Below are 16,367 nucleotides of genomic sequence, written 5' to 3' on the forward strand. Positions count from 1 at the left end.
ATTTGCATCATTTTTCTCTTTTGTCAACTGTAGGTAATCCCAGTGAGGGTTATACATATAACTGCACCACTATGAGGATGGCTACTACTATAGGCTTTGTGAAATTCTTCTGATCATCTGCCTGCTTGTATATTACTTGGGGGGGTGCGGTCAGGGTGGGGATTCTAGGTAAGAATCCAGAGAAGAGCTAGAAGGCATGATCTAACTCTACTGTTTTGGTGAAATCTTTGCAATTTCTTGGTAGATATTGCATATTTCCAGATACTCCAGAGCTTACACATCTGCCACCAAAGCAGGGATGGCAGACAGAGAAGTTGTTGCCATTTATTGAATGCTTATGAAGTTCCAGGCACACTTTCTGTCAGTTCATTTAATCTTCACACCATTTCTACATGGTCAGCCTTGTTTCCCCCTCTTTTACAGATGAATGTATTAAGTTTCAGAGAGGGTGAGAACTTGTCCAGGGTAACTCAGATTGCATGTGGCAGAGTCAGAACTGGAACCCATGTCCACTTGGATCAAGATCCCCACCTTTAATCACTACTCACACCATCTCTTGTGAAGATAACGCCCAGAACTGCCGGGCTGATTGACAAGTTTTCTTCTTTCCAGAATGAAAACCAGTGACTATCATTGAACACAAGTGTCTTGCCTGATGCATGTGCTGTTTTGGAGTCTGATTGCTGCCTTGGAATCCCAGATCCACCACTTAGTTCTAAACTTGGTTCCCTATCTACAAAATGAGCATAATGACAATAGCACCAACCTCCCAGAGCTGTTTTAGGGATTAAATAAAAGTACTCATGTAAAGCATTTAGCACAGTGATTCGTAAGTTTTTTTAAATGTTAGCTATTTTTCACAGGGAACTATATTCAGTATCCTGTGATAAACCATAATGGAAAAGAATAAGAAAACGAATGTATATATGTAAAACTGAATCATTTTGCTGTACAGTAGAATTAACACAACACTGTAAATTAACTATACTTCAATAAAATAAAAATTTTCAATGATAGCTATTTTTATTATTAGACAGTTCCCAACGTAAATATGGATGGAGTTCCAAAAGTTCATTGTACATTCAGTTGTTTGGACTCAGAACATATGAAGAATATTAGATGTTCTATTTGATTACCCATAAATACTATTATTGTGTCACTGGCAATGTATGGACTTAGATGTGCATCCCAGAAGCCGGGGCTCTGCAGGGTAAGGAAGGGGCACAGCACAATCTACTCTATCCCAGGGCTGTTCTCCGTGGGGGGCCAGGTCCTAGAGCCCTCAAGCTGCCTTAAGCCCTTCCTCTATGGTTCTAGGAGGTTTTCTGCTTCAATATTATTCTCTTCCTGCAGCAGTAATTAAATATTCAGTGCCTCTGGCCGTTGTCCAAGCCTTAAAAAAAACAAACAATCCTCTTCTCCCCGCCACGCTTGCCCTCTGTGCCCTGCATCAAATATCCTGTTTCCTCAGTAGCTGGCTCAGGAAAGCAACCGCTAATTTATGATGATCTGTGAAAGCCCTAAACCTCTTAACCTTCCCAGAGTTGTTTACCTTTTTGAAGAAATGGAATCTAGAGTTTCAGGCAGTGACACAGAGAGCAATCCCAGAATCCGTAGCTCTGGGATATTAATGATGACCTTCTTACAGTGTCGTTTTGAGAATGAAGTGCCCTCAGACAGGGCTAATGGGTCCACTATCTGTTTTCTGACATAATACCCGTAGGACGGAAGGTACTTTGAGGCAGACCCGCTTTACCTGGAAGTTTGACCTGGGATCATCTCTCTTAAGTTGACCTTGTTTTCTTTATCACCTCTTTCCTTCTTCCATTCCTTAAACCACTTTTTCTGAGAGCTTCTGGATTAAAAAAAGAAAAATAGTTGTAAGGTAGACGGACTTTGGTAAAAACTGGGACCTCTGATGGGGTATGTGCTTGTTCAGTGACTAAGAGACTCTTGATGTGTTGGCGGAACGCAAGAAGGATATGCAAGCCAGTGACAAGAGTGTGTGGGTGACAGATAGCTGAAGACTAAGATTCCTGTATTGTCCAAGCTAAAATTTAGGACACATGATCTAAGTACAAATAAATTTATGGAGACAATGGGACCAAATAATTGAAACTGGGATGCACGTCAAACTTATGATGGCTGAAAGAGCCGGGCAGATAACTGGAGAGAGAAGCCTTGTGGTGCAGTGGGAAGAGTTTTGACATTTCTATGTCCCTGTGCCATAGGCAAAGACAAAGATGAATAACCCAAAGCCCCACCTTGCCTCTTCCAAACAGAACAGAAAGTTAGTGACATCCTTTTTATGGCACTGGAGGAATGAAGAGCATCTGCCCTCTCTGCTCAGCTCCAGACCAGCATTTCCAACTGCTTCCTGAGCATCTTTCCCTTGATGTCCAGGAAGTGCTTCAAAGGGAACCTGCTGGTCCTTCTTTGATCTCAGTTCATGGCTTCCCCATACACAGAATCATACAAGCTAAATATAGCAATTATTTTGTCTTCCTCTTCCTCACTTAAAAAAAAAAACCAACTGGTCCCTGAGACCTTTTATTTCCATATTTCTACCACTGAAATATCTTTTCTATCCCTATTGCCATCATGACCCTCTATTTCAACTACTTCATTGGTTCCTTAGTTAACATCCTTGCATTCAATCTCGTCCTCTCTATTCCCTCCAGACATCCACACACACACACACTTTCCTCCTGCAAAATCTTTGGATATTTATCGTCTAGAATAAACTATAATGTCATACAATAGTGCTGAAGGTTTTGCCCAGTTTGATTTCAGACTCTTCTTCCTAACTTCATCTCAACCAACGAACGTATCCTGCATTGGCTCACACCGGACTAGTCATTTCCTGAAATAAGCCTCTGTGCTTTTGCAAATGCTGTTCTTCTTTTCCCACTTTTCATTGTTTTATTTTTAGATGTCTCTCCCTCTGTGGAGCTTGTCTTAGGTCTCCTGATGAGAATTAATTATTCTCTCCTTGGCGTTCCCTACAACGTCCCCATCTATCCTAGCATGTTCAGAGACTGACATGTATACATTTCCTCCTCTTCCCCCCCGCCCCGCACAGGCGTTCATCTTTAGACTCCAATCACTTAGCCCACTGCCAGCATCTAAAAGGTACTTGCTAATAAATGCATAAAGTCAGAGCTGAAATTCAAACCAAGGGAATTTGCCTTCCAAGCCTGGACCTTTCACCGATACAGACTATGTAGCTCTGAATCACAAAATCTTTAGCACCATGACTGAAGTGTCCTTGGTCACAAGGGAGAGCTGGTAAGAGGATGAATGATTCAACATAGCTCATCTCCACTAATGGAAAAATGTCTCAAATCTTAAGTATTAGTGATGATAGGTCTATGTCAATCCTTTTTTTTTTTAATCCCTTAGTTATAATCCAAATAGCTGGAACAGAGCTGTGTGATTGTGGCCACAAAAATCTAAAGTTAAGAGAATTGCTAATCAGAGAAAAGCAGTCACTGAGAATCCGGGCAGTAATGATATTGAACACTTTACATGTTACAATGCCTGGTATTTTTATAAGCTAATTTGAAAACTCAGAAAAATCCTTCCTTACAGATAAGGCAACTAAAACTTAGAGATGTTAAATAACTCATGCAGAAACATATTTAAGTTTCTGAGATGAGATCTGAACACAGTTCTGAAAGACTTCCAAATTTAGCCTCTTTCCATACTCCAATAAACGAGTAAAATTAATTTTATACATTTTTTGTTGGTACAAACTAATACAACTAAAAGTATCTGGATTGGGGCTTCCCTGGTGGCTCAGTGGTTGAGAGTCCGCCTGCCGATGCAGGGGACATGGGTTCGTACCCCGGTCCGGGAGGATCCCACATGCCGCAGAGTGGCTGGGCCCGTGAGCCATGGCTGCTGAGCCTGCACGTCTGGAGCCTGTGCTCCGCAACGGGAGAGGCCACAGCAGTGAGAGGCCCGCGTACCACAAAAAAAAAAAAAGAAAAAAATCTGGATTAAGAATACAGTATAATTTTTATCTTAACTGATAGCTATTTCTTATCAGTTATAATTATTGGGAACACAGTGACCAAATGTTTTCCTGCAAACTACTCTTGCTTAGAATTCATATTGCACCTTGATAAGTAAGAAGCACAAGAAATAGTAAGATAAGACAGGAAACATTGTGGTCGTGTGTCCAGTTTCAGATACATTTTGTTGCAACCAGAGTTTCAGCTGGATGAAAAGACAAACTCAGCAGGTGTGGGTTCTCACTTTGCACCCTCCTACCTGTCACTGTTCAGGTAGAAACTCTTTAAGTTTCCCTGCACATCTTTTCCTGCCCAAAGGGACCAAGTCAATATCCAGTGAAGACATGTTGAAATGGCACAGTCTTGCTTCCTTTATTCCCTTATAATTATATGAGTTCTGTGATGCTTCTAAAAAACGTTCTAGAATGAGCATCAAAAAGGAAAGGAGAGGCCCCTGGGAAGACAACTCCTCCAAAACCTGTTGCTTGTGAGATTGCACAATGGCGAGAAACGTTTGGACTTAGAGCTCTTGGCAGTACATTCTGTCCAGATTGCTTGGCGTCCAATTCCGCTACTCAGCAGTTTCACTCCGATTGGCAAAAGAATTAGATTTTTATGGGATATTACTCAGTCTCTAGAACGTATAGTAATTGCCTAATGGGAGTTCATGGGCATTTGTTACTGGAAATAGAAAACATTCAAGGTGAAGAGCTCAAAAATTTCAAAGTGTATTTGAAATCATCAAAGGACTGGGTTAGTCTGAAGGACCAACTGCTGAGATTCCTTCAGGCTCTAACATACATTGAACCTATGCATACCAGATGCTGGCTTTGAAACACTTTAGCATTTTCCAGTTTTCTCAAGGGCGCCTAAAGAAAGTGCCCAGAACAAAATTAAACTTTTAATATATCCTAATTTGAAAAGTACGAGTCTCCAGTTCTTTATTTCAGAGAGGTTTTTATAATATCTCCCTCATGGGATTGTTATGAAGATTAAATGTGTGATGGAGTGAAAATGCTTTGTAAACTAAGATACTGTTATAATTTAGTTTTCTCCAAGAGCAGTGGATAGAAAGTAGTTACAAATAAAACCATAAGACTGTTTAGTAGAGTAGAAGACCTCATTAAAATGCACATCTGGGGCTTCCCGGGTGGCGCAGTGGTTGAGAGTCCGCCTGCCGATGCAGGGGACACGGGTTCGTGCCCCGGTCCGGGAAGATCCCACATGCTGCGGAGCGGCTGGGCCCGTGAGCCATGGCCACTGAGCCTGCGCGTCCGGAGCCTGTGCTCCGCAACGGGAGAGGCCACAACAGTGAGAGGCCCGTGTACCGCAAAAAAAAAAAAAAAAAGAGAGATAAAATGCACATCTGCAGACTTCATCTCTAGACTCTGACATAGAATTGGTGATTGATTCTGATTAGAGCCGTGAGGAATCACTCATCCTGTTTTGTTGAATGAATAAATGATGTGGATTTGAACTGAAATTGGAAGGACGAGTGAGCTTTGAATGGAATGGATGTAGAGGATGGGGTAGGTAAAGAAGAATGTTCTAGACTGAGGAGCCTGCATGAAGACCAGACAATAGCAATGGTTTGGTCCGCGGTCGGCTGTGCCCAGACGTGTCAAGGGCATCATGCGAGATGAGATTGGAAAGGCGACTTGGGAACAGATCATGGAGGACCCTGAATGCCAACTTGAGGGTTTGGATCAAATTCCGTAACAATAAGGAGTCACTGAAGGTTGTGGGGAAGGGAGACTGACATGATGTACAAACTTTCTGGGTTTTGCCATGTTGCTTCTCCTAGCAGCATAATTCACCCCAAGATGTCTTGGATGGGCAAAACGTGGCGATAGGCTGGCTGGCAGGAAGCTATGGAGTAGTTTAGCAAGAGTGACAGTAGGAGAAAAAGCAGGGTCATAGACACAAGGGATTGAATGAACGGCACAGGAGGGGAGCAAGAAGAGGGGTAGGGGATGGAGGACCAGTTTTCCAGTCAGAATCATTGCCATGGGTGGAGGCAGAAACAGCAGAGTTGATCTGAATAAGGTCAGAGCTTTAGGTGATTTCCTTACCAATCTTGTGGTTTTATGTCTGTTATCAATTCAGCACACTCCGGCCAATCAACTCCAGCTTGGACCATTTTCTCACACTACTGCCAAGACCTCTGGGTGGTCCTTTGAGTGCAGTGACAGGCCCTTCCTCTTAAAGGAGAATGCCAGCTACTTTCAAAGGAACGGACCCTACTTTTTGGGTACTCCCTTCTCTATTTGTATCCTCATGGCAACAGAGAACACACAGATTGCTCCTACCCAGCTCTGCAAATTAAGATTCACAGAGCTGCTAGGTGGGCAGTTTTTCAAGACAGCCTTTAGTTTTTGTGTTCTTTTTCCTTCTTGGCCCAGCACGACTAGTTAAATGCAGGAAATTAAGATCACATTGTCCGGGTGTGCCTTGACTAAATTCCATTAGATTGACAACCCCAAAAGTCCTGATTATTTTGTTTTTACGTTGTCTTCATATGCATAAAAATGCATTGTAACCAGCATCAAAAGATGTTTATTAAAAGTTCATTTGAGAGGGATGCTGGGTTATGCAGCCCTCAGGAGAGTAGGAAACGGTCACATCATCTGCCACGGAAGTGATGCTGAATTCTATACAGGAAGCATTCCGGTTCCCCTGTTTCTGCCTTTTTGGGGGTTGGGGGAGGGGAGTAGGAGGCTATTGTTGGGTAGAAGCACGATAAAGAGATGCTCATTCCTGCCACAGAAAGCCAACTATTGATAAAACATTCCTCTCATTACAAGGAGACTGTAGAATTTTGCTAAGTATGTTGGAGGGAGCAAACCTTAGCAATATAATTAATAGAGACTGTACTTGAAGTGCTTCTTACAGAATGGGAGGTTTATTTCTCTGTGGGTGTTTTGGCCTTTGTCAAAAGGGATGCCATCAGTCTCTGATCTATAGGAGTTTATGATCTAAGAAGAATAACACACAAGAATGGGTTGTAATGTATATAAAAAACAGTAAAAACACAAACACAGAAATTATACATAACCTTTGCTTTTATTTGCTTTTGATGATGACAGCAAATAAAAGCAAGTGTCATGTATAATTGAGAGGCTTAAAAATTGCTGGATAGGGCTTCCCTGGTGGCGCAGTGGTTGAGGGTCTGCCTGCCGATGCAGGGGACGCGGGTTCGTGCCCCGGTCCGGGAGGATCCCACGTGCAGCGGAGTGGCTGGGCCTGTGAGCCGTGGCCGCTGAGCCTGCGCGTCCGGAGCCTGTGCTCCGCAACGGGAGAGGCCACAACAGTGAGAGGCCCGCGTACTGCAAAAAAAAACAAAACAAAAAAACAAAAAAAATTGCTGGATGACTTTCATTTATTCAGTAACCATTCACTGGGTGGCTACAAAATGCCAGAAGTGTCCGATGAACTAGAGACATAAAATTATACAAGATATAGTTCTACTCTCAGAGAGCTCCTGGTGTACCAAGGGCTATGGAAGCATAACCCTTATGATGCCATCAGGGAAGTGAAAATGTGGAAAGATGTAGGAGGCTCTCTGGGAGCCCAGAGGAGAGAGCGATTACTCCTTCTGGAAGTTGAGGGAAAGCTTCAGAGAGTGGGCAGATCTCCACCTGGGTCAGCAAGGCTGAATTCTTTCTTTCTTTATTTAATTTATTTATATATATTTTTGGCCACACTGCCCGGCATGGGGGATCTTAGTTTCCTGACCAGGGATTGAACCTGTGCCCCCTGCAGTGGAAGCACAGAGTCTGGAATGCACTGGACTGCCAAGAAGTCCCTAAGGATGAGTTATTTAAATGACAATTCCAAGCAGAGGCTAAAGGAGTGAAAAGGCGTAGAATCAGTTAGAATATATGGTTTAATTAGGAAAATAACGAGTGAGGCAGAAACTATTTGTTGTCATTCCCCTTGTTGCTCATTAAATCCCATTCCCATCAGGCATCGGTACCATATGCTTCTGAGGACTTGAGGCCCCGCTCCAGCCCACGAGTACGGTCTTTAATAGTCTAAACTAATCACAGTCTATCAGTTCCCCTTACCAATGACTGCTTTTGGCATAGGCTGGTGTTATGAGTTGAAATGTCTCCCAAAAGGACATGTTGGAATCCTCACCCTGGTACCTGTAAATGTGATCATATTTGGAAACAAGGCCTTTGCAGATGGAATTGTGGTAAGATGAGGTCATTAGGGTGGGCCTTAATCCAGTATGACTGGTCTTTATAAGAGAACACCATCTGATGATGCAGAAACACACAGGGAGAACACCACGTCATGAAGAGGCAGAGACTGGAGAGATGCATCCATAAACCAAGGAACACCAGGGTTCTCTGACTTTCCTCCTAGAGCCTTTCGAGAGGGCTGGTCCTGCTGACATCTTTTTTTTTTTTTGTGGCTGCGTTGGGTCTTCGTTGCTGTGTGTGGGCTTTCTCTAGTTGCGGCAAGTGGGAGCTACTCTCCGTTGCTGTGTGCAGGCTTCTCACTGCGGGGGCTTCTCCTGTTGCAAAGCATGGGCTCTAGGCACGCGGGCTTCAGTAGTTGTGGCATTCAAGCTCAGTAGTTGTGGCTCGTGGGCTCTGGAGCGCAGTCTCAGTAGTTGTGGCGCATGGGCTTAGTTGCTCTGCGGCATGTGGAATCTTCCTGGACCAGGGCTCGAACCCGTGTCCCCTGCATTGGCAGGCACATTCTTAACCACTGCAGCACCAGGGAAGCCCCCTGCTGACATCTTGATTTTGACCTTTTACCCTACTGTGAGATAATAAATGTCTGTTGTTTTAGGCTGCCCAGTTTGTGGTACTTTGTTACAGTAGCCCTGGGAAACTCATGGAACTGGATAATGAAATGAGAGAAAGCAGCTAGGGACTTCCAGCGACAACTTCCTCCCTCTCCTTCTTAGAAAAGAACCAAGATGGGGCATTTCTCCCTCTGTCTTTGCCCATTACAGTTATGGTGGATGGAGCGGCTGTACCCATTTCACAACAGCAAGGGGATCTGTCTGAGCACCAAGGCCAATCTGCAGGGTCTGGTAGAACAGAATGTACAGGCCCACAGTGATGTCATGGAGTGGTTGAATTATCCTGGGATTTCTGGATTTTCTATTATATGAAACAATAAAATTTGCTATTTCCTGTGCCATCTTAAGGGAAAACACCTTAACTCATACATCAAGGGTTAGTGGTGTCTAGAGGAAATAATTGAAGTCAGGAAGTCTTTTGTTTACTACCAGCTACTGGCCATGGTCACCATTTCCAATAAGTCCTATGCAAAAGGGACACTCCCCAAAAAGGCACATCCTTTATTACGAGGCAGTTCCAAATTCCATTAAGGCTTCTTCCCTGGTGAAGGGGACGGGCCTATATATGACTCTTGAGGTCCTCCCGGCCTTTGTATGTGTTTCCCATCCCAGAAACATTCTCCCACCCCACCCTCTCCACCATCAAGCTATTCTCCACCCACCTTCTGGCTTTCAGCTTAGACACCATTGCTTTGAGAAGATATCATTGACTCCCAAGACAGGTTTAGGTGCCCTGTTAATGGCTTTCTGGGCACCCTGGACTTGCACCAACTTGGATTACACTGTATTGCAACTGCCTGTTTACTGTTGCTATCTCTCACTAGACTCTAAAGTCTTGGGGGCAGAGACTGTAAATGTCCCACTTACTGTTTCATGCCCAATCTAATACAAGGCCTGTCTCATAGTAGGCACTTGATAAATATGTATTAAGCGAATGAAAGACGTGGCAGTGCTGACAGTCTGCAGTCTAGAGTTTACAACATTCTGTTGAGGGCCATGGAAAAGTGGGGCTGGGCAGGGCTTTGGCAAAATACAAAGGAGTGAGCCTTTGACCCCAGCCTCTGGGTCCTATACTGGGATTCCTCCACACTCCTGACCTTTCCTTTTCCTCCCACCTTCTACTTTTCTTTCTAGTTCCCTTTAAAAATTTCTAGATCTGGCCCTTATTTGAACTGAATAGGTTTAAAAAAAAAAAAAAAGGAATGATCATGGGTTACCTAGCATGACCAACTAATCTACTACTTTTCCTAGGGAAAAAGCAGTTTAAAAGTGCTTTTAAGGGACTTAAAAGTAGCTGGTCCAGTGGTAGGACTCCACACTTCCACTGCAGGGGACATGGGTTCCATCCCTGGTCGGGGGAACTAAGATCCCACAAGCCGTCCGTCCGGCAAGACCCGCCAAAAAAACAAAAAACAACAACAACAACAAAACATGTGCTTTTAATACCAGTTAAACTACACGGAATTATGTCTCCAGAAAGCTCCTAAAAAATAATGTCAGGAATTTATTAGAGGGAGGGAGGAGGAAGGAAGTGGGACTTTCAGTACCTTCATAACATAGGCGGTAAGTGGTTGCCTACTTTGGTCCCAGGGTTCCAGTAAGAACTTTTGGACATCATCCCATCTTTGATACTTGAAAACGTTTTCCATAATGATCTTGGTGTAGTGTTAACCCAATCTAAGGTCATTCATTTCTAAAGGCTGACCATGCATTTGTTTTATAGGTTTTTCTTCTATAGAGGAAGACATGCAGTGTTCTGGTAGGTATAAGAATTCTAACGGCAATTTTTTTCTTTATTCATTCAAAAAACATTTGGGTGCCTCCCATGAATGCACCAAATACCGTGCTAAGCATCCGGTGATCAATGGTAAGATATTCAGGAGCCCTATCCTAGCGGAGTTTATATTCCAATGGGAGGACAGACTACAAATAAAAATATAAATTTGCTCCCGATGTTGTGAATGAAAGTAATAGATTGTTGAGATAAGAGAGTAACGTGCAGGGAGGGCACCTAGTGGGTGATCACAGACAACTAATCTAAGAAGGTGACATTTGAGCGGAGACTCAAAGGATGAGAAGGAGTCAGCCTTCGGAAATGGGGTCACGTTCACCGTAAGTCAGTTAAAAATAGCCCGCAGTCTCTCAAGCAGCAAGGTTGGACGTATGGGCAACGAGGCTCCGCCGCCAGCACTAAAGATGGCGGACAGGGGGCGGGGACGGGGCTGCCTGCGCCGTGATTGGTCAGTCAGGAGATGCGTCACGTGGGCTGAGGCGAGCATCCGGGCTCCCGGCAGAGGCGCTGCGGAGGCTCCCGGGAGCGGGCCGCGCGGGGCTAACGCGGCAAGCGGACAGCGGCGGGACCTCCCGGGCAGCCAGTGTGGACGGAGCGGTGCGCGTGCCGAGCATGGCGGGCTCCCTGCCTCCCTGCGTGGTGGACTGCGGCACCGGGTAAGAGCCGCGGGCGCCCATCCCGCTCCCGCGCGGCCCCGCTCCAGCCCCGGCGCCGAGCACCTGCCCGCGGCCCGCCCCCTGTCTCACCTGGAGGTACCCCGCTCGGGGCCCGGGTCTCGGCCGACAGCTGGGCAGGTTCGGGCGGCCGGCCCGTCTCCGCGCCCCGCTCCTCTCCTCCACGCCCGCGAGGGCCACGCGCGGAGCTCGCTCCCCTTGATGCGAAGAGGACCGAGGGGAGGAGTCGGGCAGGCTCGCCTCGCCTCCCGCCTCCTCTCTCCGCGCTCGGCCGGGGCCTCCCGGGATGCCAGGTTTCAGGCGGGCGGCTGCAGACCCCGCTGCCGTCACTTGCCTTCTGCCTGCCTGACGGTGCCCCTACCTCCTCACGTTCTTAAAAGGGCCCCTCGTTTTGGGTTCCCAAACGCATGCCATTTCTCCTTGCTGATGATTCTCACTTACTTGTGGAGGTTTTTATATTCATCTACCAAGTTGACACCTTTTTTTTGCAGCCCACTGTGCTCTCTTCCAGGAGGGTATGGTTCTCTCGGGCTGAGCTCGTGCTTTACTTTGCGTAGAGTTGCCTTTTCACTTAAAAAAAAAAACAAACTCCATTTTGAAAAAACAGTCTAAATTTGGGAAAGCCTGTTTGTGGTATAGTTTTTATTTCGCATTACTTTTGGGGTGTGATTGCTTCTTTTGATGTTGTTGAGATATGCAAAAGAGACCTTAGGAAGTTTCCTGTACTTTCTTTCAGTGGCCCCCGCTTCACTGGTTTTAGGAAGGTGCTCACCGAATCCAGCTAGCTGGTGGTTTAGAAATTCAAGCTTGCCTGCTTGCAGTGTAGGTGAAGTACCTAATAAAGTAGCCTGGAAGTAAATTTAGCCTCTTAAAGATCTTTCAAGATGGGGTTTTAATCATTTTTTCCATAAAATATTCCATGGTATGTTCACCTTAGCCTTGATTCTTTTCTGTAGAGAAATGCACTTGGTTTCGTTTCCTTGACAACCTTGTAGGGGTGTCTTCTTTAATTTGCTTCAGTCCGTCTCCTACGGATCGTTCCTTCCTTTTGCTGCTGAAGCCACCGGTAGTGGTTACAGGCTGGAAAAAACTGCCTCTTTGCTTGTACTAATTTTCCCTTTTGAAATACACATTGTACCAGAAGTTCCGGGGCTCTTTATTTTAGAAGTTGTTTTGCTATCCAAAACCCAAGCCCAAACCAGCATTGATATTAACCCCCCACCCAGTTGTTGGCTTCCTTATTCAACCCCTCCTCCCAGGAACTGGTGTTCACCCCACACCCACCTGAGGTCTGTTTTGTGTCAAGAGTGCAGGCAGCAGGTAAAAGAATTTTTCCTTCTCACATTTGCACGTGAGATTTTTTGTTTTTGTGGTTTGGGTCTTGTAAAACTATTGAAATGCAAAGCATTTCTTGGCAGAAGCAGTAAAATGTGCCCACAAGATTTGTCATACCTCTACTAATAGTAAGCTGGGGACCTGACTCATCATTCTTGCTGTAAATATCTAAAATGTGGTGCGCAGTTTTGACTTTTTGAGGTAGGTGGTATCTCACTTGGAGATGTAACTTAAGAATATCTTTGTTTTATGGCCCAGTTATGTTATTGTCTTCAGGCTGTCGTAGGCTTTGGTGTCAGGACTTAGAAACAGTGGCCGGGAATCTTCCCAGTGGGTTTCACATGGACATGTTCTGTTGTGGAAACAACAGTGGTTAATTATAAATTTCCAGTGCCCAGTGTGTGGCCAGATGGAGCAGCCTGGAAGAGCCTAAATTTATTTAAGCATGTTAATAGCTCTTATATTTCCCATAGAGCTAAGTGGTTTTTGGATTGACTTTTACCTCAAAATACAATAAAAAGGGGTAAAATGTAGATTAAAAATAACTAGGACCAAGGAAAAGAATGGGCCTGGGGCGTCACCCTAAACTGTAGACCAGTGGTGCAGCCGACCAGTGTCACATTTGGCCTTAGTCTTCCTGTCTGACAAAATTATAAGAGGGTCATCATCAGTTATGTAATTCCTGTTATCGGGAAGGAAGAGAAATACCTGTTTCTCGGGTGAAAAAACTTTTCCTAGTACTAAATTCTAACAGAAAAATTCACACTGAATTATACATAGTGGACCTTAATGATTGAGTAGACAGTGTACTAAATAGTATTTTTTAATTGCAAATAAATTTCATCCTGGGAGCCTGGCCTCCTCTAATGAGCCCTGAGACCAGCTCAGTGAGCACAGGCGAGCTGGGAGCCACGATAATATGGACCATGGCTCTGCTTGCTCCAGAGATGAAGTATCATTTACTTAAGTGAATTACTAGGCTGCTTAGTGTTCAGAGAATATCCCACAAAAACTAGTGTTACTTCTCTTAACTGAACTTTTCGTATTTTTGAAGATTTTTATATTTTTAAACTTACTTTGAAAAATGTCAGATCTACTGAAAAGCTGCAAAAAGAGTACCGAAAAACCTGCTATATATTCTCTATCCAGTTTACCAACTATTAACATTTGCCTTATTGTTCTCTATATACTATACACGTTATTATTTTTCTGAACTGTTTGTAAGTCGCAGGCATCGTGCTGTTTTATACCAAGATACTTCAGTGTATCCTTTATGAAAACAAAGACCTTCTCTCATACAGTCACAGACGAGTGATCAAAATCAGAAAATTTAACGTTTATGCAGTAGAGTTGTCTACTAAGTCTGGATCCCATGAATGGTCCCATTATGTCTCTGGACGCTCAGCTCTCTGCCCTCATCCGGCACCATCCACTGTGTTTGCCTGTTCATCATGTCTTTTTAGTCTTATTTCACTGGACCAGTTCCTTAGCCTTTTCCTGTCTTTCAGGACAGCGACATTTTTGACAGTCAGTTGTTACGGATCATGTTCCTCAATTTAGGCTTGTCTGGTGTTTCTTTACGACAGATACAGGGTGTGTATTTTTGTCAGGAGTACCACAGAAGTGATGTCAAAGCTTCTCAGTGCATCACATCAGAAGGCTTTTCCCCTCCAGCTTTATTGAGATGTACTTGACACACAACATGGCATAAGTTTAAGGTTACAACGTGTTGATTTGGTGCATTTATATATTGCAAAATGATTATCACATTACGATACTAACACCTCCATCCCGTCACGTAATTACCTTTTTTTTTTTTTTTTTTGGTGGGGAGAATATTTAAGATCCACTTGTCTTGGCAACTTTCAAGTATAAAACCGTATTATGAACTATAATCACTGTGTAGCCCATTAGCTCCCCAGAACTTACTCGTCCTATCAGAAGGCTAAAGATAGTTGATGACGTTCATTTGGATTATCTGGATACGGTGGTGTCGACTAGATTTCTCCATTGTACGGTTACTGTTTTCCCCTTTGTAATTAATGTCATTTGTGGAGAGAGATTATGAGATTATGCAAATACCCTGTTCTTCCTTAAACCTTCACCCATTAGTTTTAGTATCCATTGGTACTGATTCTTGTTCTAATGGATTATTACAGTGATGGTTGCAATATTGTGGGCTTTTTTTTAAACTTCAGTATTTTCTACATTTATTAGTTAACATTTTACTATAAGGATGCACTTTTCTGTGGCTCCCCTTTATTTATTTATCGTCTGTACGGGTTATTGTCTTGTTCAAAGAGTTATTTATGTCATTCTTACTGTATTCAATGGATTATTATTTCTTATTGCCATTATTTGTTTTGATGCTTAAATTGTCCAGATGTGGCCAGCAGAAGCCCATTCAGGCTGTTTCTGGAGTTCTTTAGACATGTCCCCATCATTTTTTGAGCATTTTGTTATTATCAAAAGACTGCAACGTAGCCAGTGCAGTGCATTTGTCTTTTTACATTTTTTGCTGGAGCATCTCTGAGATAGGTTTCTAGAAATGGGATTTCTGGGTCAAAGGCTAAGTGCATGTGTAATTTTGCTGGACAGTGTCACATCCAACTCAGTAGTGTGTGTCTTCACCAGCAACGTGTGAGAGTGCCTACGGCTTCTTACAGACTCACCAGCAGAGTAATTGCCAAATTAAAATTTTTTTTACCAATCTAGAAAGTAGGAAATGATATCTTATTGTAGTTTTAATTTGAATTTCTTATATTATTATGTGGGAAGATGAGCATCTTTTCACGTGGTTAAGAGGCATTTGCGTTTCTGTTTTCTGTCTCTTCATTTCTCTAGCCAGTTTTTCTGTGGGTTTTTAGTCTTTTGCTGCTTTATTTTTAGAAGCTCTTTATGGATTGGGGTGTGGTGAGGGTCCCACAGACCACCCGCAGGTTCATTGATTTGCTAGGAACAAGCACAGGATGATAGTGAAAAGGTAAAAGCAAGAACAGCCAAGGAAAAAGGCACATGGGGCAGAGCCTGGAGGAAACCAGGAGCAAGCATCCGGAATCCTTTCTCAGTGGAGTCACACAGATGTGCTTAATCACAGCCAGTTGTGACACACGTGTGAACCGTTGTTTACCGGGGAAGCTTGTTAGAGACTCAGTGCCCAGAGTTTTTATTGGGGGCTGGTCATGGCACCTCCTGCCTAGCACAAACCAGAATTCCAGAGTCCCAGAAGGAAAGCAGGTGTTCAGCATAAACTGTATTTGTGTTAATTTTATAATCTGCTACTTTACAAAATGCTCTTATTGTTTGTATGCATTTTTCCCTTGATCTTTAGGGTTTTCCAGATACAGAGTTTTGTCATTGGCAAATAGAGATGGTTTTCCCTCTTCCTTTCCGTTTTTAGGAGCTCTGATTGCCTTTTTTAATTTAATTTAATTTTTAAATTTATTTTTGGCCGCATTGGGTCTTTGTTGCTGCACACGGGCTTTCTCTAGTTGCGGCGAGCAGGGGCTACTCTTCGTTACCGTGCACGGGCTTCTCTTGTTGCAGAGCATGGGCTCTAGGTGCTCAGGCTTCAGTAGTTGTGGCACGTGGGCTCAGTAGTTGTGGCACGTGGGCTCAGTAGTTGTGGCTCATGGGCTCTAGAGCGCAGGCTCAGTAGTTGTGGTGCACGGGCTCATTTGCTCCGCAGCATGTGGGATCTTCCCGGACCAGGGCTCAAACCCACGTCCCCT

At 44.0% G+C, this 16,367-nt stretch overlaps 1 protein-coding gene across 7 annotated transcripts in view; it reads left to right on the top strand.

Annotated features, from left to right (window-relative positions):
• The first annotated feature begins 11,142 nt into the window (after positions 1–11,142).
• ACTR3B (actin related protein 3B) overlaps positions 11,143–16,367 on the top strand; it is a 64,135-nt gene continuing 58,910 nt past the window's right edge. For 6 of the 7 annotated variants that reach the window (XR_014016661.1, XM_081244171.1, XM_081244172.1 and 3 more), the window contains exon 1: positions 11,143–11,283. Coding sequence is in view for 5 of the 7 variants with exons in the window: in XM_081244171.1 (XP_081100297.1) it covers positions 11,240–11,283 (44 nt within the window). In the remaining 2 variants the exon portion in view is untranslated. The remainder of the gene's footprint in view (positions 11,284–16,367) is intronic. The other variant, XM_081244169.1, reaches the window with a different exon arrangement.

Source organism: Mesoplodon bidens (assembly GCF_964165515.1).
Source record: "Mesoplodon bidens genome assembly, chromosome: 9".
Classification (NCBI taxonomy): Eukaryota; Metazoa; Chordata; class Mammalia; order Artiodactyla; family Ziphiidae; genus Mesoplodon; species Mesoplodon bidens.